This window comes from Alternaria incomplexa, assembly GCF_024043165.1.
Source record: "Alternaria incomplexa strain BMP 0042 chromosome Unknown scaffold_3, whole genome shotgun sequence".
In the NCBI taxonomy this organism is placed as follows: domain Eukaryota; kingdom Fungi; phylum Ascomycota; class Dothideomycetes; order Pleosporales; family Pleosporaceae; genus Alternaria; species Alternaria incomplexa.
Window position 1 is genome coordinate 896,095 of NW_026249852.1, and position 24,502 is coordinate 920,596.

A 24,502-nucleotide genomic window follows, 5' to 3' on the forward strand; every position below is an offset into this window, starting at 1 on the left:
GAGTGCAGAAGGCGCAGTGCCCCGAAAACGAGGAGACTTCCTCGGCACATATTGGGCAGGCACGCAGGAGCGGTAGGCGCCGCGCAGCAGTGGCGAGCAAATGACAGCGCTTTCTCGACTCAAGGAACGCTTAGAAACTTGCTAAACAAACGTTCTGAGCACCAACATCGTCGTCCAACTTTTCCCGTTCTCACGAGGCACACTTACCGTACCGTTTTTGCGTCTCGTAGCGTTTTCAGTCTCGTGACATTCCCTTTTGAACTACACAATGCAGTGCTGCGAATCGGACGACTCCAGTGTCTTCTACGCATTAGCACCCGATCCCTTGCGATACGCATACACCAATTCCAATACGTCGATTCGCAAGCCTAGAGCTATCAAATGCCTTCACAACCGCTCGACTCCTCCGTCGAGTTTCTGCGCGTCTTCTTTGGCCATCCTCGCATACCTATAGAGGATGAGGAGCCGATGCGAAGACAGATCGTCTACGTAGATGAGGAGGATACCATCTCGCACAACCCTGAGGCATACTACCTCTCATCTAGTATGATAGAGTCGTCTGAAAGCGAATCGCCGCTTAAAAGAAGAGCTGAGCGTAGCCCCAGTGGCGAGTCACACTCACCTAAGAAGGTGCATCTGCGTGGAGGAGATGGCATCTCAACGAAGCCAAGATGACGCATATATGATCACGAAAGTGCGATCACGGATCGCAACTCCGATGCCGACGGCACACAACTGCTTGATGATCTTCACTTCACGCAAGCATTCACTATTCAACTCGCAGCCGAACAGCAGCGTGGACTTCCCCAGGGCGAGATGAAAAGCAAACTTCACGCGATGAGCATGATCCGCCAGTGACAATAGCGGATGACAACACCGGAAGCGCAAATGCGCTACACAAGTCGACAGACCGAAACCTGGCACAAAATAGCAGGATCTTGTCATCGCCTGACAAGGACGAAGTGGAGATGATCGAGGAGAGGGGTGAACACAGTGCTTTAGACCACGAATACTAGGAGAGCAAGTTGTTTAAACCTTTGGATTACCTAGAGTATACCGCTGGTGAAGCAGGACGTATCTACTAGGCAGTCGATGCGTGAGAGATATTGCATACGTCAGAGACTGGCAGTTTGTCTGGGATGACGGGTGCGTAAGCTGGAAAAGATAGCATAATGGGTATGTAGGAGCAAGAATCTTGCCCAGGCCGAAACATTGATGAAGGTTCCAAAAGAAAAGTAAGCCGAGTCGCATCGATGCAGTCAGAGTACCATGTAGGTGATCTGCAAAGTGGAATGAAAAAAAAGCGCTGCCATTACAAAGGTAGCGGTCGTTACAAGGGCATGATTGGAGGCATCGGGCACATCGGTACAACGCCTCTACTGGCAGTCACAGATGCGTATCCTTCTTTGATCTGATGAAGTTAGCGATGATCCCGCGACATTTCGGATCTCCCCTCATACCCTATCGAAATGGGTGGTGGTCCGGAAAGCGCCACCATTTGTTTCAGGCCCATCGCTCCAATAAAGACGTCTCAACCACGCGTGAAGACGCGGATAGTCCAAACGTATCATCTTCAAGTTGCATTTGAAGAAGGGATAGTACGCCACGTCGAAGCGGATGAGTGTTGTGTACAAGCGAACGTCGGCCTCGGTGATATGTTGCCCAAAAAGGTAGGGGTAGTGCTTGGGTTGTGAAAGATGATCCTCTAGACGATCCAGCGACTGGAAGAGCTTGCTGACATGTTCATCATAGGATGCCTGCGATGTCGCGAAGCCGACCTTGTACACGCCGTTGTTAATCGTGTCGAATACCCATAAGAGAAGGCAATCCATCTCTTTCAGAATATGCGGGGGTCTGAAGGCAGCCACACCCTTGTTGACCTCGCGACGCTCCGGAGGAAGAAGAGGGTCGAATGCGTCGAACAGGATGCGGATGATGTCGGCGCTATCGTTGTTGACGGCAGTACCTAAACGATGTTAACCCACAATCTATTTCTCCAACCTTCAAACTTATTTACCCTGGCGTTGATCCCACAGCAAAGGGATGGTGATTCTCCCATTGAAGCTTGGGTCCGCCTTCAGATAGATCTCTTTCAGGCATCTCGCGCCAGACACGGGGTCTTTCTTGGGCCCGCTACGCCCAGAGAAGAACCAGCCATGCGATGCGTCCCTTGCATCGACCTCGACCAAGTCTATGACATCCTCGAGCCCCTTCAAAGCGTGTACGATGGTGGTTCGGTGTGCCCAGGGACAGACGTAGTTGATGTACAGCACGTATCGGCCCTTTTCGACAGGGAAGCGCTCGGATGGTATGGTATGTCGGAACTGCGAAGGCATATGGTTCCACTGCCCGTTGGCATCAACAGTGTAGCGAGGTATTAGCTATGCAGAGAGGTCAGTAAGCGTGGGGTGAGCACGCCCAGGAGAAGTCTGGAGAAAAAATGCCTAATCAAACCTTCGAAACCATCATAGCCGGTGGCTTTACGACTCCCTCGCTGAAGCTACGCAAATTAACTCCGAGTACATCTTGTCCGCAGAGGACAATGCCATAGCGCTGTTTTAAGGGAACCAGCTTTTTCCATTGTAACCTGGTGATTACAAAACAGTAGGAGGCGGGCAAGGGCGACTCTGATTAGTATAGCACACCGTACGCGAGCGGCAGCTTCTTCGGGTTGGCGAGCTGCCAAGTGATTACCGAAGCGCATCAGGCGCTTCGACAAGCCTTGTGGCGATGGTGTTACAGATGGTCGATGGTTTTTGTCAAATATCAGAATGGCTTCATTGCGATGCGGTCGACGAGGGCATGTGAGGGTTGAGCTCGTGCCATGCATCCCGCCGATCAGCCGAGGCCTGCTTAAGCGATGGTTTAGCTTCAATGCGGCGCACGCGATCCGTCTGTCTTCCTCAACCACCCAACCTGCGTCGCACAGCGTGCAGCTGTACTTCCTTTTTGTGATGTCTATTACATATCCCGATGACACCGAGACTTGCGATGGGTAGAGCTGCCGCTGGTGTAGCGAACATGACTGGCATCGTATCGATGCGACAGCAGGAGATGGAATCGCGGAATCTCGGCCGTTCAGTCATCACGCTCCTCGACGACAATCTCTCAGAGCGCGCGCGAGATGCGATTGGCTACCACGTTTCATAAAAGCACCGCTATACGAAGTACGCGTTGTTCACACCCCCCGAGCATACCCGTCGGAAGGAAGCGGTCGCACCACTGTTAGCTTGTATACGTCAGTACAAAGACTAGCCTCCTAGCACTGCCTGTGCTTAATGGACGTCGTTTGGAAGCGCGACACGTCGGCTGGATTCGCGAAAGGCCTTGAACGCAACGCGTTCGACAGCATTACATACATGGCATGGGGCTGAAGGACGCGTCAAGTTTTCATCGTCGCATCCTCTATACAATTGCCAAGAGAAACGTCACCAGTCATCGTGCGAGCTGAGCTTCTCAGACTCGGCCTATAGAGCAATCTGCGGCTCTTCGGAAGGACACAATTGACCGCCATCGCAGCAGGTCCGAATCGCGACGTCTGGCAGGACATGCACACGTTTTTGCACGATGACAATGAAGTCAGGCTAAACTGCTGTTCCTCGCTGCTGCGTCAATGGAACAGTACGTGGTTCGGGCTCATACATAACCCTTGACATGGAGGTTTACCTTCTTTCGCGAGAACTTCATTCCCTCTCTTTGCTATAGGTCTTTGATGCTTCTAACGTGTTGTGCATGACACCTTGGCCAGAGTCACAGTTCTTTGGCAAATGAAGATCAGAAAACCTGACCGCAGGTCTGAGTGCTGATCTTTTGCGAAGATCTGGGTTCCCAGCGGCTATATTGAGCAACTAACGAAACGCTTGCCGCGGCTCAACTCATCACCAGTTTATTTACCGAAGTATCATCCGAGACTCTTGGTCCCCACTAACATGCATTCGATTTCCCCAGATTTTCTCCTCAATCAGTGTTTTGCCAATCAACCATTAATCTACTTCGGTCTCCTTGGCGGTCTTCCCCATCTATTCGAGTATCGTCAATGGGTCAGATCGACCACGATGCGGCAAACCTGACAGAGTGGGCTTTGCGCAAAGGACTAGTATTGTGCATACGCATACCGCTAGATCTTCATATATAAGATGGGTGTATGAAAAGGACTGCCGCTGAAATAGCGACCACGACTCGATGACCCACCTGGACTTGCTGCCGACATGCTGAATTCCGCCCTGCTCTCACTGTTTGGCCTTGTGCCCAGCGTCTTGAATGTCGCTTTGGCACAGACGTTCACGCCCGCACCTGGAAACTTCCCTGCTAAAGGTGATGGCGACTTCGCAGGCGGTATCTTCTCGATATCCTTGTCCGAGCTACCCAAATATACCGGCGCTGGTGGAACCGGCCCTGAGTCCCCCAAAGGAAATGGCGCGAAGACGTCTGGCTCGGGACCCTACCCAGCGCAAATGTTGACCGACTCTACACTACCGAGACACACCATCTTTGCACCCAAGACCCCTCCGACTGGCAACCTTAGCCTCCCTTTTATCGCATGGGGTAACGGCGGATGCGGCCTCAATGCCGGTATCTACGAGCGGCTGTTGGTAGAAATCGCCAGCTATGGATACGTTATCGCTGCAGATGGTACACCTGACGGCTCTGGATTCCAAGCTGGTCAACAGTCCAAAGTACAAGACATGCGCGATTCTCTGGACTGGGCATTCGCCGGCAAAGCGAAGAAATACGGAAACGTCGACTTGACTAAAGTCACGACAGCGGGCCATAGCTGTGGAGGTCTCGAGTCCATGTCGACAGCGTATCACGATAACAGAGTCAAGAGAATCATGCTCTTCAACATTGCCATCTTCCAGGATGACAGGAGGTACCTACTCAAAGAGCTCAAGGTGCCTATGGTGTACTTGATAGGAGGACCGAAAGACATGGGGTACAATACCGTGAGTCTACCTTGAAGACCAGACAGTTCCCGGTCTCTATCAATGCTAATTCTCGATAGTCGGCGAAGGATTACGCTCTCCTGAACACGGGTACTCCCAAGTTGAGGGCCAACCTCGATACTGGCCACGACGGCACCTTTGCAGCTACGAATGGTGGAAAACAGGGCAAAGCGGCTGTCGCATACCTGGAGTGGCAGTGGAGGGGCAATGCGACTGCTCAGGCATACCTACTTGATGGCGGTTTGGAGAAGGATAACTGGGTTGAAGAGCATGCCAACTGGTCTTGAGATGCTGTTGTTGTTGCGTGACAGACGGATCATAGTGACAGAACTCGCTGTGTACACACGCTAGGCGAAAGAAATCTATGCGCAAAGAGAGTGAAAGTCCGTTGAAGCATCAGCATTGTACCGGTGAAGAATCCTGTGGTGGCGCGTTTCTCGAGCTGTGGTGCGATGCCTAGGCGGAGGCTGTGAGCTGCAAAGCTGAACGAACACGAGGTCAAGTGTCTAGGCAAGGCACATTCATCGATTAAGGAATGCGCAAGCGTGAATGAATATATGTGAAATGCACGACATATTCGCAAGCAATAACACCGCAGCATTGTTCCAGTCTCGCAGTGCATACACAAGAGTCGCCCAGACAGAGCCCACGTCATCGCCCTCACCCATAGCAACCAGCGACCAACGCCAACGCCAAACGGTTCAACCAGGCACGCCCATCCCTAGCCCTTAAACCGCCTAACTCACTCGGTACCCGTTCTCGCCCTCTATTAATATCCACCAGCGTCGCTGCAGTGTGGTTGCCGGGTTAGGCACAAACCCTGCAGAAGCGAAGAAGCGGGCTGCGCGGCGGGAACGCGACTGGGCAGTTTGGCAGGCTTGCGGGATCCACCAAGCAGTGAGGCTGAGACTCGAACCGTGTCTGACATCGACGCTGCGCCCTTCCATTGTTGTCCGAGGAGACTACGACATTCTTTCGCGGCTCTGTTTTCGCATCTCCTTACGCATACGAATCCAAGACGTTGTTTGTTGTTTAGCAATTTGCGTGACGCAGAGAGCAGACTCGGTAGAACCGGAGGTTACCCGTATTGACGTATCTCTGTTTACGCTCACCCTTCTGGCCTTTCCGCGCCCTTCCACGCATACTACGACTTTGAGATCGGGGACATAGACACATCCACACAAGATGCGGATACCGCAGTCGTACATCCAGAAGTGCAAGGTGGTGGCACATGTCTTCCAGGCCATCTTCGTCTTCATAGCCGCGTGTCTTACCATCGCTGTCATGACCAAGGATGGCCCCGTTGAGGGACCTACAAAGTACTTCTTTGCTATGGTAAGTTGCACTCTGTCCTTATTATACAGTATCATTTTCAAGATGGTCTCTTACGTCAATATGGACATGGCTGACAAAGGGTTGCTCGCAGTGCTTCGTCTCCATTCCCGCCATAATCTACCTCACAATGGTACCCATGTGGTCGCGCGCCCAACGCTTCGCCTCCGCCTACGCTTTCCTCGCCGTCGACGCTTTATACACTATCCTGTGGTTCGCCGCCTTCATCTCGGTGGCCATGTGGAACGCCCACGGTATCAAAGAGGGAGCCAAGAAGGAGAAGATTGCAGATGACGACCGCAACTGCACAACATTCTTATACGGAGATGAGGCCAAGTGCAAGGTCAGCAAGGCCGCTGTAGGCGTCGGTGTTATGGTCTTGTAAGCACCCTTGCAACCTCGGTGTCGAGTAGATCAGAACGTCTACTAACCCTCATACAGCCTCTTCTTTGCCATCACAACCGGCGTATCCGGCTACTACCTCCACAAATACCTCCGCGAAGGCGTCATGCCCTACCAATCCTCTTCGGAAAATACCCACTACGCCTCCGGCGACTCCGCCTACAATAACCCGAAAGACGCAGCCTGGTCGACCGAGATCGAGACCGCAAACGGCCGCGACTCCTCAGACTCGCTCGATCGCCGCACCGACCGCGGCGGGAACCAAGAAGAAGACGAATACGCGTTGCTGCACAGCACGGAAACGGATGAGGGGAGGCACCCCGGCCGGCCACTGAGTTGGGGCGAGGATAGGAACGGAACATATGGCAGCGGTGGCAGGGGAGCTGTGCCTCCGTATGCAGAGTACAGAGACAGCAGTGCGAGCATAGCTGCCGGCGTGGACGCGTTGAGTCCGGGCGGATATGAAGAATTTAGAAGAGAGGCTGCTGCGGGGCCTCTTGGTAGTATGGGTATGGACAGAGCGCCCAGCCACAGCGGGAGTGGGTATAGCTTTAGTGGTGGACCGGAGCGGTTGAACTAGAGGTAGACTGTGGATAGGACAGCAACGTTGCATTGTTTCTGCATATGAGCGCTTCTCTTGCTTTCGAGTAGGTCACCTTGCATTGGGATTGCGGTTGGGCTAGGCGTTGTCTCTTGGACTTGGTTCATACGTTGTCTGCGCTTTAGCGAATGGCTTCTATATACGAATACTCATCTCTTCGCATAGCACTCCACAACACAAAGCCTCGATATCTGCCATGACACCGTCGTGAGTGTTGTGCTGGGCTCGAAGAGCCCGAGGTATTGCATTACCGCTTCGCGAAGCGTTGGACAAGTTCTAAGTCGCGCTCGTGTTGCCCATTGATCGTATAGAACCAATATGCTTCTTGCTTCCTCCACCACCGGTTGGGTAGGTATGCTTCCCTGGCATCTTGTCAACAAAACTTGCGCCTAAATGCACATATGATATGGGTGATTAAATGACTTACAGCATATAATACTCATCCCGCTGATAGGGAAACTCCAGACTCGGCGGTCCATGTTTCGCCAAAAAGGCATCCGTCTCCTGCGCAGCATCTGCTTCCGTCATTTCTACATGGACACGTTTATTCCCTCTGTTCCTCGAGTGCCGTCGTATAGCTCGCGTGGTACTTTCCAGGTGCCGTTCTAGAATTGCCGCGTGCCATAGCGAGTTGTCTACCGCTTTGCGCGCTATACGTGCGTTGCGCGCTACGAGCTCTTGGTTCCAGTCTGGTGACTGCCCGCGCGGTATGATGGGTATCGGGGTGCCTGTGTCGAGGTGGTTCTGCCAGTGCGCAAAGTCTAGGACTAGGCCTAGGTTATTCCACGTTAGGATGCAGGTCAGACATGTGCACAGCTGGCATGGATCTGGCGATTGTATGTGTTGGTATGGACGGTTGTGTATGCTGAGTTGCTTTTGGCGCGCGGGGTCAATCAGGAGGGTCTGTATCGGTGCGTCGACGTCGGCGAGGAGTCGGGGCGTGGGGAGGCATTTGATGAGGATGTTGTAGCGGCGTGCGATGATGGCGTCGCCAATGACGTTCGCGTTGGCCTCGACGATGCTATGGAAGCGGTGGTTGACGAAGCTGAACTCGAGAACGTCGTGGGGACGGAGATATTTGAGCGTCTCGAGGATGAGCTCGGTCGGCAACTTTGTGATGTTTACGATGGCGTCGCGTTTCTGCTGTCTCGTCGCGTTCTTGCGCTTCATGCGCTCCGTCTTCTTGTTCTTGAGCGTAAGAGCAGCCGTCTTGTCCTCGAGTGGTTCGTCATCGTCGCTAACGGCATGTCGTGGCATAATGGGAGCACCACATAGAAGAAAAAAACTGAACAGGTCTGCAAACTACATCAGGACAAAAACTTGCAAAGAAGGTGACCCAACATCAACGTAGGCTCTAGGCTGTTCAGTTTTTTCCTAGGTTGGCGTGGGAGAGGAGACAGAAGTTCATCGGACAGTGACGGCACACGTGTTGAAGCCGAACTGAGGGTTGCGGGGAAGTCGCCTTCAGCCAATCGGGTATAAGAAAAGTCCGCACAGTCTGGATGTAGCCTATTACGTAGCATCGTCTTCGCCACCAAAGCACGCGACTGCTCACGACGATTTCACGGTCGGCGTGAAGGAGAAATCTGATTGGCTAGTTCATGAGCACATCGGCCAAACTTCAGTATGGCGTCATGTATCATTTCTAAGCAGTGGAGCGTACATAAACACCTGCAGCATCAGCTCCATCTTGCTTCTCAACTAAGAACCCCACTCAACCTGATCACGATAGAACCACGCTTATGAGCGTTGCCACAAGACTTGCGACTTTCACAAGAGCAGCCCGATCCAGCTACAGCCACCACTTCCCAAAGCTACATCAGACAGCTTCCTACACCCCATACCTGGGAAGCCACGCGCAAACTCGTCTTCTCCGATCTGAAGCTCAAACATCCAAGATGACCACAGCAAGCTTCTCCCACATCGACACCGACTCCTATTCTGGAAAGCCTTGGGCCAAGGTAGACGGTCCCGGCACCAGTTTCTCGCACAAATGGCACGAGCGATCCGTCCACAATCTACGAGGCCACGAACATAAATTCAACACCGACAACTCCGGTTTCGCCGTCTACCAATATCCCGCCAAAGAGAAAGCCTTCACAGACGACGCAGCAGTACGAGAAGGCTACTACGCCGAAGTCGAAGCCTTACTACGCAACAAGCTGCCAGGCGTGAAAAAGGTCGTCATCTTCGACCACACGATCCGGAGACGAGACAAGAACTCACCTAGGCAACCAGTCCAGCAAGTCCATGTAGACCAGACCGAAGCCGCCGCAGAAGCACGTGTACGCCGCCATCTCTCACCTGAAGAAGCCGACGAATGGGTAAAAGGCCGCTACCAAATCATCAACGTCTGGCGACCTATCGAAAACCCTGCTTCAGACCATCCCCTCGCCATGATAGACTGGAGAACAACATCGCCACCCGATTTCGTTGCTACAAACCTCCTATACCCTAAGCGCGCCGACTCCATGGACGTCGACGATAGGGGTAAGGAAGTCCTTCCTGATCCAAATAACCATACTTCCACAGACGGCTACGAGGTCAAGGGCGAAACTATGTCGGTGGCAGCGAACGACCAGCACAAATTCTACTACCAGAAAGATATGACGCCTGAGGAAGTTATTTTGCTCAAGTGCTATGATAGTTTCGGGGAGGGTATGTCTCACGGCAAGAAGGGTGTGGCTGTTAGAACACCACACACTGCTTTTGCGGATCCGAATACGCCCGAGGATGCACCGGGTCGGCAGAGTATTGAGGTTAGATGTTTGGTATTCTATGAGTAGGGTAGCTGTGTCGAAATGAAGACAAGCTAGCTGTTCAAAAGTCATCACACGCATGTAGTTGTTGAGCTGTATGTCGTCAAGTTTATATTTAATTAGTCTATCTAAGCGAATCTATAGCCGCAATCACACTAAACTTTGGTATCGTAAGACCAGGAACGGCGTGCAAACGATCTATCGCGCATACAACAGTGAGAACATCCATCTACGCCTTCGTGTGGGCTTCAACGCGTGCCTCGGTAGATTCCAACTCAAACGAGTCGGTATCCTGGGGCCTCCAGAACTTCTTGTCGCCCTTCATGGCGCGGATAAACCAGGGTTGAGCGCGTGGCGAATCTGAGCGGACTGGAATGAAAATGTTAGCGCAGCTTTTGGGAAGGAATCAGTACATGGAGAGACTTACAGCTCCAGTATTCCTTGTTGTCATAGTCGGGTGGAAGTAGGCGTCCGCCTGAGATGGCACCGAGAGCCCATGTTGTTGTATTTATGATGGCGTAGCACATGATTCCAGCGATGAGACCGTACGCAATGGAGTAGGAGAAAGGCATGAACATGAGTGTGACGAAGGCGGGGATAGAATCGCCTGGATAGTTCCAGTTGATGGCCAAGACACCGCGCATCATCATGCAGCCGACCAAGATGAGTGCTCCACCTGTTGCCCAAGGCGGGATGGAGGCGAAAATGGGTGCGAAAAAGAGGGAGATGAAGAAACAGATGCCCGTGGTAATTGCTGTGAGACCTGTGCGACCGCCTTCTTGGATACCAGCCTGTAGATATTAGTATGGAGGAAACTCAAAGCAGTCAGATATGGTACTTACACCAGACTCTACGAAAGCGGTGACAGGCGAAGATCCAAAGAGGGAACCGATGGAGATGGCAATAGCGTCCGCTGAATACGCAATAGTCGAACGGGGAAAGTCGCCCGTGTCAGGATCGACAACGCCCGAGAAGCGAGCCATGGAGTACAAAGTACCCGTCGCGTCCAAAATATCGACGTAAAGCATAGTGAAGACGGCCAGAGCAAACTGCCCGCCCACGTTGGACAGATCCCAATCCTGTGCCAACAAAGTGTGTTTGATAGGATGGAAAGCGACAATGTTCTTGAAGAACTCGAAACGGCTGTCACCAACTGTTGTGCGGGGGAAGTAGGTGATTGAAGTGTCGCGAGGCCAGCAGAAGATCGAGACCAGTGCAATACCAAAGATCATCGACCCACGGATTTTGTACGTCATGAGAAGTGCAGTGAAGACACCGCCCACAAGGAAGCCGAGCCACATGGTTGGGTTGGTGGCTTTGTGAGAGAGACAGGAGCCAGTATCCGGGTCGAGGTATTCCGTAGGGCAACCTCCAAGGTCAAGTGGCGTGGCTTTAGCTCCTGTAATCGCACCGATACCAGCAGAGTATGAAAGTCCGATCAGTGTCAAGAAGAGACCGATTCCCGCACCACATGCGACTTTGATGCTAGCAGGAATTATGCGGGCCAACCATTGGCGAATACCAGCGAGCGAGAGGGCAACGAAGATGAAGCCTTCGACGAAAACAGCGGTCATTGCGACACGGTAGTCGATGGGACCAGTGCCGTGGAACCCCACGATCTGATACGCCAGATACGCATTAAGGCCCATAGCCGGTGCGAGCGCCACTGGAAGGTTTGCAAGGAGGCCCATGAGGAACGAGCCGAGCGCTGCGATGGCGGCGGTAGCAGTGACAAAGTCGCGGTTGATTTCGAGGAGGCAGAGAGAGTAGGCTTCATCGTTGATACATGTTGGGTCGACAGGGTCGTTGCAGACACATGTCGCACCGGAGTCTGTGAGGACGGAGGCCTACATGTGGTGGTTTCGTTAGCACACGTACCACTTTAACAGCATGGTTGACTTACGTTCACAGCGATAATGTATGCCATGGTGAAAAACGTCGTCAGTCCAGCGCGCAGCTCTGTCGTAAACCTCGCATTCTTGATCTCATTGGGCTTCAATGGTCAGTATTGCGTGCTATGTTGGAAATGCAAGAACGACTTACATGCCCTGATCCGTCAAGATGAAAATATCTGCCCACAAATGAAGCGGAAACCACATCATTGAGAGCAGCTTTGTTTCGTTCAATGAAACCCATTTTGAGAGGCCAAAAGCAAACCAACGGGTGTGATAGAATGGTGTAGCACTACGAGACCATCGACACCCCAGGTAACGACGGAGATCAATCCCCAGATATACCTGCCGTGCTCAAAGAGGAAGATACGGAGACTACACCTAGTGCAGGGGATGGAGCGTAGCAGGCTCGCTCGCGTCATGCAGGTGCCCGCAACGATCCCGTAATGAGTTCGCGGTAAGCCACATAAGGCATCCTCCGTGATCGGAGATGGATTCTCGTTAAGCGAATGTGGAAGACACTATATGCCTAAAAATCTGCCGTTCCGTTATGGCAGGTCGAACGGCTAGGTGTGTTGCTGTTTCATCTTCTCATCCAAGCCGTCCCTCGGTGGGATACAACCGCGCATACGCCACTGAAGAACCGTCCGCCTTGGCTATGTCACCTCCACTAAAATGTGGTCGTCGGATTCCGGGTTGTGGGCCGCACCGAGTAATCCACTGGCATTAGCACAGTGTCTAGATAACTTCAACTGAGCCAGGAAGCGAAAACGAGTCAAGCAATCGATACCTAGATACGTAGTAGTGACGTCGGGTGCCATGTACGTGTATGCTTTGCACCACCTCCTTCAACATCTCAGCGGTATTAATTCCATAGCTGCCGAGGCTGACTGTGTGCGGTACATGTCGCAAATAAGTCTAGCCGTTACGAAGTTGCGGTCTTGAAGTCTAAAGGGTCGAAGACCGATGGCGCATCGGCAGAGGAATCTGACTTGGTTACTGGACATCAGGAACGAAAGGTACCTGACTGTCGGGTCTTCCAAGAAGTTCTAACGAGTCGCAGAATTCCCAACGATGGCTTTGACGTGCTCGATCCAATGGCTGCTGTGCCGCTTCCCGGGGCTTTCATGAAGGGGGAAGGTAAGCGGTCATCTAGCAGACGCTAAAAGTGGCTGGTGGCGCACATGTGATAAAACCGTCTTCATGTGCCTCCAGAGTACGCGTCGGTGCTGCATAGGCGGTAAGGAGTGACATGCTTGCGCGAGTGTGTTGTTGCGATTTGCAGGAGGAGGGAAGATCTTGGTACTATCATCGTCCAGTACCCCTCTGGTTTGGGTTGTCAGTTCCGAAAGTGTGGGTTGGGAAAGGTCACTTGCGCTGATCATCATCTGCCCTGTTATCGATGGGGACCTCCGCACTAGTTTCGGCGCTATTCTCGGTGGGAACCGGGCGTCCTGGTGTCGCTGGCCTGTAAGGCCACCAACCACCACTGACTTGGAACACCCAACACCAAACTGCAATCATCACGCTAAAAACGCTAGCCGGCTCAGTTGGCGAGATTGAGACTATTTCCCGCGAACGGGCTGGCCTAACAGGTGGTACGTGTTGTGACATGCCGAAACGATGAACTATTATCGAGCGAAGATCCCCGCCTGGAAGGCGATGAGGGCACCGTATCGAGATAGTCGACATGTTTCCAACATTTGATGTTCCTCCTCAACATGCCGAGACAGTAGGAGCTCGCAAAGCAAGAAGAGCAAAGGAAGATGATACGACCAGACGGTCTTTCTCGGCAACCTCGCAGTCATCCGGGAGCACGCACAGCAGCAAACGTCAAGATGCAACGAGCTCGTCAGACTCAAGATCAGGAGGAAAGAGTGGTCTCGGCGGTTGGTTCAGCAAGAATAATAAAAAGGGCATCCAGGAGATCGCTCCGCTGTCGACATGTAAGGAGACACAACGTCCAAAAGAGCTGGCGATGAAGCCAGAGTCTGAACTCGTACTTGACCAAGGACCGGCACCACCCACTGCTCCTCTAGATACACAACATCAAGTATCCCAGAGGCCGCTGTCCCAGCGTTCTGATCAAACATCCCGAAAACTCCAGCCGCCATGCTTTCCACCCCCGCTGCCATCTCCTCCTCCGTCTGGTGCACTGCCTCCTACGCCAGGGATGCTTAGCCCTGTCAGTATACCAGGTACGTACAAATCGTCTTCTTGATACCTTAGCATGGGGTTTCGACTACCATGACTGCGTATGTAGTCTCCTGGAGTATACATGTACGAGCCGTGATCTCACGCGGATAGCATGCTTACACACGCTGCAGATAGGAAGTCACAGTACTCCACTACTTCTCGCGCTTCATCCAACCCATCTAGCGTCACACACTCAAACCACAGTGTCTTTTCGGGCGCTTCGGGGTACGAGACTGCTCTCTCGGACGATGCTTTCGATGACCCTCGCCCTTCTAAACCTTCATTCAAGCCTCAACCGGTTTCACGACCACCTTATTTCGAACCAGTCGAGCGCGGTTCACGAACTGGCAGTACACATAGCAGTGAACGTGTCCAAAGTGTCAAAGTCGCTCAAACGCCGTTCACACGGGCGCTGACGAAGATGGAGAATGCTGGTACTCGCATCATGTCTGCTCGGTTAAGCGAAGAGTGGGACGGCTTGGACGATGACGAGAGCTTCCAAGAGATTATGTTCGAACAACGGCTATGGGCACTAACTGCCTATCAACGATTGACGCAGAACAAACCCCTGCAGTCACCTGCGCATGAGTTACTGAGTAATAGTCAACCAGCAGATCAGAGGAGGGTACTCCAAATACATGGTTCTCTAGGTATGTCTGTCCTGCAGCTTTGCCCCGCTCGAAACACGCATTGATGCTGACTGCCGCAGCGGATGGATGGATGCTAGCACACCATTACCCTGCAGTGACAGTATATACGCTCTCTACCACCAAGACTCAGCCAGCTACCACGTACCCTGCGCCTCTCAACCATCATACACTATACATTCCTTCACTTGCATCCCCAACGCCGTTTCCCGATAACTACTTCGACGCCGTTATCTCGCGTTCCGTCGCGACAGTTCTTCGAAACGACGATTGGGCTCGGTCATTCTTCGACTGCATGCGTGTGCTCAAGCCCGGTGGACAAATCGAAATACTCTCAGTGGATGCGCACATGAGCTGCGAAGGGCCCAAGCTATCATCATGGGTTGACGAGCATCTTTCCTGTCGGCTGGAAGCTCACGGCGTGAGCAAGCAGGCTTCAGACACTGTCCTCGACACAATGGAGATTGTAGGCTTCGATAACATTCGTCGCGCTCGCATCGCGCTTCCAGCGCATCCACCCAAGGTGGCAGCTAAAGTGGCGCCATCTGCATCACATACTTTTGGTGCTGCGATCCCGGCTCCCACACCTCAAGATACTCTAGATACGACGAAGATGATGGCTTTCCTCGGCCGCCATTTCTATCAGGATCTTTACAGCAGGTTCATAGACGTCAGACAGGGAGATGAGTGGTTCTGGTCGGATAAGGAGATTCGGGCGGAATGTGATCTCTACAAGACAAAGACGGTACTGACAATTGCTTGTGGGCAAAAGTCTACAAATATGTGCCATACCGGGAGTTATCTAGATGACTAGATCGTGTCCAACCCGTTCTTTGATCAAGTATAGGGAGATCGCGTTGGGCTGTATCCTAGATGCTGTTGTCGCTTCCTTTCGTTTTCATAAGTGGAGGAAGTTAGTGCGGCTGAGAATGTCGCAAACTGGGCCAGCGCTAGACGGTTCTGCCCATCACTCGTTTCACACTCATGACCTCAACAAGGCTTAGATATACGAATATACGAAGTGAATATGACATGTGCGCAGAATTGAGGCAAGCCAGCTAGAACAAGAATGGTCGCGCTTGCACTTGCGGAAGGTGCCACCTGGGCAGGTTCTCATTCCTTCCCGTGCCTGCTCTCACATGACCCACTTATCCAGGCACAAACACACTCACCTCCATGGGTACTGCTTACTTTAACCACACTCTCTCCGACTACTGCAGCGCCGACTGTTGATTCAATTCGACTAATTGATAATCGCTCTCATCAACCATCTCCAGCCCGCGATAGACACGCATTCTTACCCTGCAATGGCTACTTCCCAAATCGGTCATGGCCAGATTGGCAAGATCATTGAAGGTATACAGAATGCATTCAGAATCTGAGAGTGAGATTGATACTGACATCGTGTAGACATGGAAGAACTCCTACCTTCGGAAACCATCGATAGGGCTGACTATCGACGCTGTCGCACAACCTATGGCCTTTTATCCACGGCATACAAGCGCGCGAACCATTCCGACGAACCGGAGAAAGATTACAAAGAGTTGCAGAAACTCGAGAAGACTTTGCGTGACCGTCTTTCCAACCTTGACCCTGCCAGAGGCCTTCCGCGCAAATTCCAGGGTCCACTCGACAATCTCAAAGCGGGCATCGACGGTGCTCTCGAGATGGGCGTAACGGTCGAATTCCTCATTGAAGGTCTCAAGGATATCTTGAACGAGAAACCAGATGCTACACCTGCGCCAAAGGTAGAACCGACTAGGCTGGTGCCTGAAAAGCGCCTTCAAAGGTATCTAGAGGAGCTTCGCGTCGAGAAGGACAAGAATCGCAAACTCAACGAAGAGAACAATCGCCTCATACTGGAGCTCAAGCAATACAAGATGCGAGAGGATGCGAGCTCCAGTTGGCCGCCTCTTAGTGAGCCGCCTCTCAAAAAACGTCGCGTTGACTAGAATACTGATGATTCAGCCCAGGGTAATACACACGGCGGGCAGGCTTCTACTTAGGTTTCGAATGAGTTAAAAGTTATGTACGTCCAGTCTTGAGTATACCGTCATGCTGCGGCACGTTGACAGGAGTGCAGGTCGGATTAGATGTTTGCTGGTGGAGAGGGCAGGAAAATGGGAAGGAGTTGTGTCATGCGCAGTGTGGGACAGCATTCTGTCATAGTCCTGTTGCTTATGCAGGCAGGTGGTCTGTATGACGACTGTATCATGAGACTTGGCTTGCAACGGCTTGGTTTCTAAATGCTTAAATAATTCCATCGCATGGCGACGTTCGTGATGGTAATACTGTGATGTTCCTTTTGCTGCAGCTGTCGCGGGCAGCGGATGACGTATGACGCAGCCTTAGAGTGGGGCTTCGCGAAGAGGTTTAGCGCTTACCGCTCGACGCGACGCGTCTTGTCTGAACCCTGTTGGGATGCCAGACACCTGCAGAACGAGACGTCTCCTTTGTGCGAGCCAACATGCCTCGGCCTAAACGAACCGCGTCCGTATCGCAATTCTCGCCTCCGAGCAAGCGCGTAGCCAATGACGCTGCGCGACATGAGTCTTCACACCCGCTAGGGTCACGACACGCCCCAGTGGAGCTAGACTCGAGCCCGGAAGCGGAAGCCAGCACGCACACAGAGCCAGCAAGACCTATCAACCCACCCGCCCAAGCTGAGCCTCCTCTAAGCAAAGAGCAACAACGAGTTGTTGATCTTATCGTAGACGGCCATAATGTATTTTACACAGGATCCGCCGGCTGCGGCAAGTCAACCATTTTGCGGGCCTTTGTCAAGGAGCTGAAGTCGCTCGGCAAGGTCGTCCGTATCTGTGCGCCGACAAACCTCGCCGCTTTGAACGTCGGTGGCTTCACGCTTTGGTACGAGGTAAAGCCCCACATCTCTGGACATCTGATTGACGTCTAGTTAGGTCTTACGCTGGCTGGATAGTGCCTGATGTAAACAAAGATTTGGACACATTGAGAAGAGATGCTCACAGGAAGCAAGTCTGGAACAGGATGAACAAGACGGATGTCCTCGTCATTGACGAGATCAGCATGGTCGAGAACAACTTCTTCACTCGGCTGAACGAAGTGATGAAGGCGGCATGAGGTTCGAGCCAACCTTTCGGTGGCGTTCAACTTGTGGTTACAGGAGACGTAAGTGTAGTAGCGACTTTGGGATATGCAAAGACTAACGCGATACTAGTTCTGCCAACTCGCCCCAGTGAAGCCTTTCCAGAACTGTTTCAACTGTGGAAAACCTTTGAGGGAGGACGATTATGATGACCAGTATCACTGTGATAATCGGAGTTGGCCGGAAAACGTCTTCCACGACGTTGACAAATGGGCATTTCGTAGTAGTGCATGGCAGGTAAATCTAAGCCTTTTTCCCATCAGACAGGGACTACATATTGACTATCACAGGAGTGCAGATTCGTAAATGTCAATTTGACCAAGATCTTTCGACAAAGCGATCGCAAGTTCGTCGAAATTCTGCAGTCAATCAGAAGAAGTAAACAAGCTTCAGAGCCATGATACAACTCTTGTGCTGACAAGTTACAGATGTAGACATCCCTGAGGATGATGCGTACACGCTTCTGAACCATGAGTGTTCAACAGAAGGGGCAGTGGAGATATACCCACATAGAGCAGACGTCCTTCGCATCAACAACAAGTGCATCAATGCGCTCCCATCTCAACCTTGGCGGTTCGCTTGCAAAGACTACTTCAACTGAAACCAGACCACCGTAAGGCGAACCCAGAGTTCAAGAAATACAACTTCAGAAACAAGGATGGTACGCTGAAAGAGCTGGTGAGTCGCCACTTGTCGCATACATAGACATCGTACTGATCTTTCCTCCGCAGGATCAACACAGGTATGAATCAGTCTTGCAGTTCAAAAAAGACATGCGAGTTGTATTGCAGCACAATCTGGATCCTGAAGCTGGTCTGGTCAACGGGTCACAGAGGGTCATCGTAGAATTTGAGGAATATGACGAGAGAAAGCTACCCCGGGCCCGTAAGGAAAGTGAAGAACGTGGAAGCGATGGGTCAATTCTCGCTGGATCACACGCCGCGTACGAGCACCATGAGATCCGGAGATATGCCGAAGAAAACAATTACCAGCCTTGGCCGGTAGTCAAATTCGATGACGGTCAGACAAGGACAATTTTCCCAAATTGTTCGAGCCTCGAGCTGGGCGACACTACGCCCTATAGCCTCTTGTCCAGGACTCAGATCCCACTCATGGCAGGCTATGCTATTACCGTCCACAAGGCTCAGGGCATGACAATAGACAAGGTCAAGGTCAACCTGCAGAAGGCTTTTGATCCAAGCCAAGTATACGTTGCTTGTACGTCAAACCATATCTACCCCAGTGATACCAAGCTAACAGCGAACACAGTGAGTCGAGCGAGATCATTGCACGGTCTGGAAGTTACGACTCTTCCGAAGAAGCATTTTGGTGGTCAAGCGCCAGAGGTGAAGGAATTCATGGATTCCTTCTCCTGATGTGACCTATTTGATTGGGGGTCGGATATTTCGCGCAATTCTCGAAGCGTATGCGGTACTCACACTCTGCGAAGTAGCGACTAGCAACAGAATTCGCATCTTTGATACTGTTTTACCCATCGCTAGCAAACAACAAGTCTCGTAACTCTTGCCTTGTCTCCAAACTTCCAAGCTCGCATGTGATATACGTCTGCTGTGTGTGTCTGTGCAAGACCGATTGTACAACGCGATCATCTCATACAAGGCAAAGCTGAACAGTTCTGCAGACTACACTTGGATGAGACGAGCAAAACAGAACAACTTGTAGTAATGTACGCTCCATGGTGTTTAACCTTTCCTTCGTTGAGGTGCAGTCACAACAGAAAAAGAAAGAAACTTGGCTACTCTGAGCAGCGGAGCCGAGGCGATGATCTTGGAGCTAAGAAGGTTGGCAGCGCAAGACCATCTCAAGATAAGAAAGCTTCATCGGTGTGGCGCGCATGATGAGAAAGCAGCCAAGGGGCAATACTTCGTCGTCCAGTTACAGATGGGAAAAAGCCGGAGCATTATTGATTAGGCTACTGTATGAGTCGTTGGTAATCACAAAATATCTCAGAGTAGCCATGGCTGTCACGGTAAAACAACGTTGAAAGAAGGGGTATATTAACATTTAAGATCACCTATATGAAAGGCGAACATGATGTATCAGTCGATAATGGAAAAATTCATCGACTGATAATCAACTCAAGGACACTTGAACGGTCCATAGACCGTACACTAAACTCATGCAAAGACAAGCTTAAAAGATGCGGTTCATGAAACGCTTCCATGCGGGCCAGGTGGCAATCTCGGCACGCTCCGCGTTGATGAGGTCCCAGTCGAGCTCACGACGACCAGTGTCAACGTCCATCTGGGCAGTTCGGAGCCATCCCTCACGCTTCCAGAAGTATCCGGCAACCCAGAAAGCAGCAACGACGAAGATGGCGAGGTATGCCTGGAAGAAGTCGGTGGCAGTACCAAGCCTCTTTCCAATAGGGGAAACGGCAGTGTAGAACTGATGTTCATGTTAGCAAAATGCACTACAAAGGGGATCAGATGAAGTCTTACCTGTGCCATCAAGACGATGACGATAATGAAAATACCGATCCACGAGCCAATGACACCACCAGCGGCCTTGAACGGAATCTCATCCAGGGTGTGTCCGTGGTAAGCCCAAGCCTTGCGGAAGCGAATATGGGCGAGGCAGATGGAGCCCCAGGTGAAGAGAGCGGCAAGTCCAGAGAGAGAGACGAACCAGTTGAAGATAACCTCACCGGTTGAGGCCAAGTTCATGTAGGCGAGGGGACCCCACATAAGAATGAAGGCAACGGACCAGAGAGGACGTCCGGCACGGTCGACGTAGGTGAAGAGCTTGGGAGCGTAACCCTGGTCAGCGAGGGCAGTGAGGGTACGCGAACCACCGTAGACACCAGAGACACCGATGGAGACAACGGAGACCATAATGACAACGTTCATGAAGCTGTCAAATCCAACCAGACCAGCGTTCTTGCCAGCAATGACGAAGGGCGAGGCGTTGGCGTCACCAGAGGAGTTACCGATGAGACGCGTGTCAGTGTGCTCGACAAGCAGACCAACGAAGGTAAGACCAAGGATGTAGAACAGGGTGATTCGCCAGAAGACCTGACGGATAGCACCGGGAAGGGACTTCAGAGGGTTCTTAGTCTCCGCGGCAGCGAGACCAACAAGTTCGGTTCCGGAGAAGGAGAAAGCTGCGGTAACGAAGACGGTGCAGAATCCCTTGAAGCCGTTGGCGAAGGCACCGGGGCTGTACCAGGTACGCGCTCCCCAGTATTCAGAGTACATGCCGTTGCTGGGTCCTCCACCGAGAACCAAGACCAAGGCGATGATCATGAAAACGACGGTTGCACCAAGCTTGATACACGACGACCAGAATTCTTCTTCGGCGTATCCCAGGGTACCCCAAATGTTGATGAAACAAATGAATAGCCAGAAAGCCGTGATGAAGACAGCGACGTTGACTCCCTTGGCCCCGTCCCAATATTGAACTGTGAAACCGGCGACGAGAAGTTCAAGTGGTAAGACGATGGCCCATTGGAAGACGTAGTTCCAACCCATGGCGAAACCCCAGGATGGATCAATGAAGCGAGAGGAGTAAGTATAGAAACCACCGGAAACGGGGTACATAACAGCGAGTTCACCGAGAGCGTAGACTGCAAGTCGTGTCAGTTTTGCTTGTGTGCGCAAAACAAGTGTCATCTCTACATACCGACGTTGAAGATCATTATACCCATGATTGAGAAATCAATGAGGAGCGTGGCAGGGCCCTGAGTGGTTGTAAGTTCATATTCAGAAGTGACCGTGTACTGTGCAACTTACACCCCTGGAAAGAGCACCACCGGAACCGACGAAGAAACCAGCACCGATGGAACCACCGATGGCAATCATGTGAAGATGGCGAGTCTTCATGGACTTGTCGAGTACGACCATAGGGCCCTCTTGGGGACGACGCTGGAAGGACTTCATGTTCAGACCGTTGCGGGTCATGAAGTCCTCCTGCTCGCGCCAGTCGGCGGAGTCCTCACCATGACTTTCGACAGTCGGGTGAGGGACGGTAGTCTTCTCATTAGGCGGAGTCCCCTTTTCGTAGTCCATGATGGGCGGTTGGACAGGTCAGTGCTGGGGGTAGAAAAGACTGATGAAGTCGAGAGAGACCCTGGGACCGGCTGCTCTTTAATGTCAGATATGGATCAGCGGAGGGGGAGGCAATTGACATTTATCCAGTCCAGGTTCGAGATGGCTCGCGGAAAGAGCGACAGGGACCCCCGTTCGTTGATGCACGAGGCGCACGAGCCGACAGCTTGGCACCCCTCCATTACAGTGAAGGGCCAGGCTGACGAAAGATAGACTGGCGCCGTGTTTGGTTGGCTGGTCGTGTGCACCCAGAACAAGCGTTCGCCGCAAGCGGGTAGAGCTAACAAGGACGGTGAATTGGCGCCCCGCCGCGGCTCTTGGGATTAGCTTGGGACCTCCCCGCAACAGCAAATCGGCCGGTGGCGCATAGGGCTTGGTGTGAGCTTCGAGGGGGCCCTTGGTGCCCTTTGGTCAGACCCGGTCGCTGGGCGGAGATTGGTCCCAAACAAGACTGATAACGAATGCGCGACCTGCGAGTAAACGCGAGGGACAGATTTAGCAAAGTTCTAGCAGGCTTTCTAGAACGCTGATTGCAGTGCTGGGCTCCCTTGGCTACCGCGGTTGTCTTCGGATCCAACGCCGCTTTCCTTGCCAGCTGCCCCAATTGGCGAATCGAGGTTGGTGCATACCGGCCGTCTTATCTGCAGCCGGATGGTTGCGCTTACTTGGTGTAGTCTGGAGAAGCCTCTCACGTGCCCCACCTCCATATGCACCTGCCTGGGCCGGTCTAGCGCACTCGCTTCCGTCATCTCCGCCTCGGTTAGCCCGAGACGCGATGCCTCTCCAACATTACTGTTTGTCAACCACTCCATCGGTGGCGCTCCGGGGCGCTTCAGTCTTGCCATCGCGAAGTCCGCGAATAGGCAAAGCCAAGCGCTCGTGATTGCGGCGTGTGTTGTGTTATCGGGCGTAATGGGCACCGCAGTATTGTGTTACATTGCCCATCTAACCTCGCATCCTAGCACGACAATCCCTCGCTCGTTTCAGTTTCCTCGATAATTAGGCCCGTCTTCGCTCCATCACCCGCTTCAAGAAGACCGTTATCACTGCGTGGGGGAACCACACAACCAAATCCTCTCCATAAGAGGTGCGACGTCGCGTGTTTGACACCTCATGGCCAACGTTCCTATCCAACGGCACCGGCTCCAAGATCCACCGTGCTGATGCCCGAAAAACCACAGTTATTTGCCCCAGGAATCACAGCCAATCACGGAGTCAGGCTCAGCTACTTCCCCAATCGTCTTAGTGCAGTATGCCAATGCTGCTTGGAATTTCTTGAACGTCTTGGAAGCGTTGCGTATCGGACCAGTCGACAAGTCAAACACAGCACCTTGATCCAGCAGCCTGGCCACTGTATACAGGCCCGCAGAAAATCAGGGTCTACAGAATCCTTTATCGCGATATTGTCAAATTCGAATTGCAAACGCTCCCTCGTCTGCTCTTAGCGCGACTCCACTGATAACCACCTGTCTGAGCGTCGTATGTTGGGGTGCTTCGATCCGCGCCTGGGACCACCCTAGGATCCACTGTCATCCACCGGCATCCACTTGGTCTCGGAACCAGATAACCTCACTCCTACCACGGTCACGGAGCCTGACGTCGCTCCCCTGGCATTCGCCTGCCATGGCGAATGTCACAATAGTATCATCCAGCGTTCCAGCGGAGCCAATAGCCAGTCTGGCGCGGTCTGACCACAGTGTGCCTTACGCTAAAGTCTGACCGACCTTTTCGCCGCATAAGCGGCCGTGACACTCAGCACGACAGCCCACTTGCACCGAGCTGGTGGTTTCTCAGCAGTATCGCCGAGAATTACGCCTCCACCCGCATTACACGCCTTTATCACGGTGGACCCTGAGGTTTGCGCATAAGGTGTTGTGTCGCAAATAATATGTCCAGCATTGCTCAACAATCGCACTATCTCTACTCTAAAGATGTTTGCTCATACGCACAACTCGGTATCAACGGCATCTCGAGCCCGCTTCGCGCCACAAATCTACTCACTGGGATTACTAGGTTACACGTCATTGATGCTCTATGGGTTATCGCAACGACTTACTCACAAGGTCCTCTACAAGCTGATTTGCCTATCGGAAAGGATGACATCTGGAGATTCTGCGTCGAGCGACCTCCGAGACACCCGTGGTTCGCAACACGTTCTTCGCTAGCTCTTCAGCGTCCCGTTGCCACTATCTACCATTGAACTCCACATCCGCGCCAATGATTCACTCAAGCCTGTATCATTCGATCCGTGGATACTTTCTAGTCAGCTTGATTCCTGTATCGAACTGACATCTCAAAAACTGTCGTTTTAGTACGAAACACGGCATATGGGTGTTCTTCAAACTCACGGCAGGCGACTCTGGAGGCACGTTTTGAATCATGCAATAACCTCAGGTAACAACTAAACTCCAAACACAAGGCTCTGAGGCCTGGATATTCTCATGCGATCCACACCCAGTACAGTTCTACTCTTTCCTCCGACTTCCCGGTCATTTCTGCCACCAGTCAATCGTCTCCATATTCCCTTTATCGTCCATTT

General features: G+C 52.3%; 9 protein-coding genes across 9 annotated transcripts; 5 read left to right on the forward strand and 4 right to left on the reverse strand.

Annotated features, from left to right (window-relative positions):
- Positions 1 to 1,454: 1,454 nt before the first annotated feature.
- J4E90_002688 (uncharacterized protein) lies at positions 1,455 to 2,336 on the reverse strand (the record flags this gene model as incomplete). The annotated part of the gene is made up of 2 exons (XM_051432264.1): positions 1,455 to 1,966; positions 2,018 to 2,336. The coding sequence occupies 2 exons, from the start codon at positions 2,334 to 2,336 to the stop codon at positions 1,455 to 1,457; spliced, it is 831 nt and encodes a 276-aa protein (XP_051293686.1).
- Positions 2,337 to 4,208: 1,872 nt separating this feature from the next.
- J4E90_002689 (uncharacterized protein) lies at positions 4,209 to 5,230 on the forward strand (the record flags this gene model as incomplete). Its single annotated transcript, XM_051432265.1, has 2 exons — positions 4,209 to 4,943; positions 5,003 to 5,230. 2 exons carry the CDS (start codon positions 4,209 to 4,211, stop codon positions 5,228 to 5,230), a joined length of 963 nt encoding a protein of 320 aa, XP_051293687.1.
- Positions 5,231 to 6,128: 898 nt separating this feature from the next.
- Positions 6,129 to 7,257, forward strand: J4E90_002690 (uncharacterized protein; the record flags this gene model as incomplete). The annotated part of the gene is made up of 3 exons (XM_051432266.1): positions 6,129 to 6,278; positions 6,370 to 6,656; positions 6,717 to 7,257. The coding sequence occupies 3 exons, from the start codon at positions 6,129 to 6,131 to the stop codon at positions 7,255 to 7,257; spliced, it is 978 nt and encodes a 325-aa protein (XP_051293688.1).
- Positions 7,258 to 7,525: 268 nt separating this feature from the next.
- Positions 7,526 to 8,535, reverse strand: J4E90_002691 (uncharacterized protein; the record flags this gene model as incomplete). Its single annotated transcript, XM_051432267.1, has 2 exons — positions 7,526 to 7,640; positions 7,706 to 8,535. The coding sequence occupies 2 exons, from the start codon at positions 8,533 to 8,535 to the stop codon at positions 7,526 to 7,528; spliced, it is 945 nt and encodes a 314-aa protein (XP_051293689.1).
- A 641-nt stretch (positions 8,536 to 9,176) lies between these two features.
- On the forward strand, positions 9,177 to 10,064 carry J4E90_002692 (uncharacterized protein; the record flags this gene model as incomplete). Its single annotated transcript, XM_051432268.1, has 1 exon — positions 9,177 to 10,064. The coding sequence occupies one exon, from the start codon at positions 9,177 to 9,179 to the stop codon at positions 10,062 to 10,064; it is 888 nt and encodes a 295-aa protein (XP_051293690.1).
- A 202-nt stretch (positions 10,065 to 10,266) lies between these two features.
- Positions 10,267 to 12,173, reverse strand: J4E90_002693 (uncharacterized protein; the record flags this gene model as incomplete). Its single annotated transcript, XM_051432269.1, has 5 exons — positions 10,267 to 10,406; positions 10,465 to 10,828; positions 10,880 to 11,884; positions 11,941 to 12,030; positions 12,081 to 12,173. The coding sequence occupies 5 exons, from the start codon at positions 12,171 to 12,173 to the stop codon at positions 10,267 to 10,269; spliced, it is 1,692 nt and encodes a 563-aa protein (XP_051293691.1).
- A 3,906-nt stretch (positions 12,174 to 16,079) lies between these two features.
- Positions 16,080 to 16,724, forward strand: J4E90_002694 (uncharacterized protein; the record flags this gene model as incomplete). Its single annotated transcript, XM_051432270.1, has 2 exons — positions 16,080 to 16,128; positions 16,183 to 16,724. 2 exons carry the CDS (start codon positions 16,080 to 16,082, stop codon positions 16,722 to 16,724), a joined length of 591 nt encoding a protein of 196 aa, XP_051293692.1.
- Positions 16,725 to 17,239: 515 nt separating this feature from the next.
- Positions 17,240 to 17,871, forward strand: J4E90_002695 (uncharacterized protein; the record flags this gene model as incomplete). The annotated part of the gene is made up of 2 exons (XM_051432271.1): positions 17,240 to 17,640; positions 17,691 to 17,871. 2 exons carry the CDS (start codon positions 17,240 to 17,242, stop codon positions 17,869 to 17,871), a joined length of 582 nt encoding a protein of 193 aa, XP_051293693.1.
- Positions 17,872 to 20,050: 2,179 nt separating this feature from the next.
- INDA1 (Amino-acid permease inda1) lies at positions 20,051 to 21,924 on the reverse strand (the record flags this gene model as incomplete). Its single annotated transcript, XM_051432272.1, has 4 exons — positions 20,051 to 20,305; positions 20,359 to 21,482; positions 21,539 to 21,596; positions 21,649 to 21,924. 4 exons carry the CDS (start codon positions 21,922 to 21,924, stop codon positions 20,051 to 20,053), a joined length of 1,713 nt encoding a protein of 570 aa, XP_051293694.1.
- Positions 21,925 to 24,502: the final 2,578 nt, after the last annotated feature.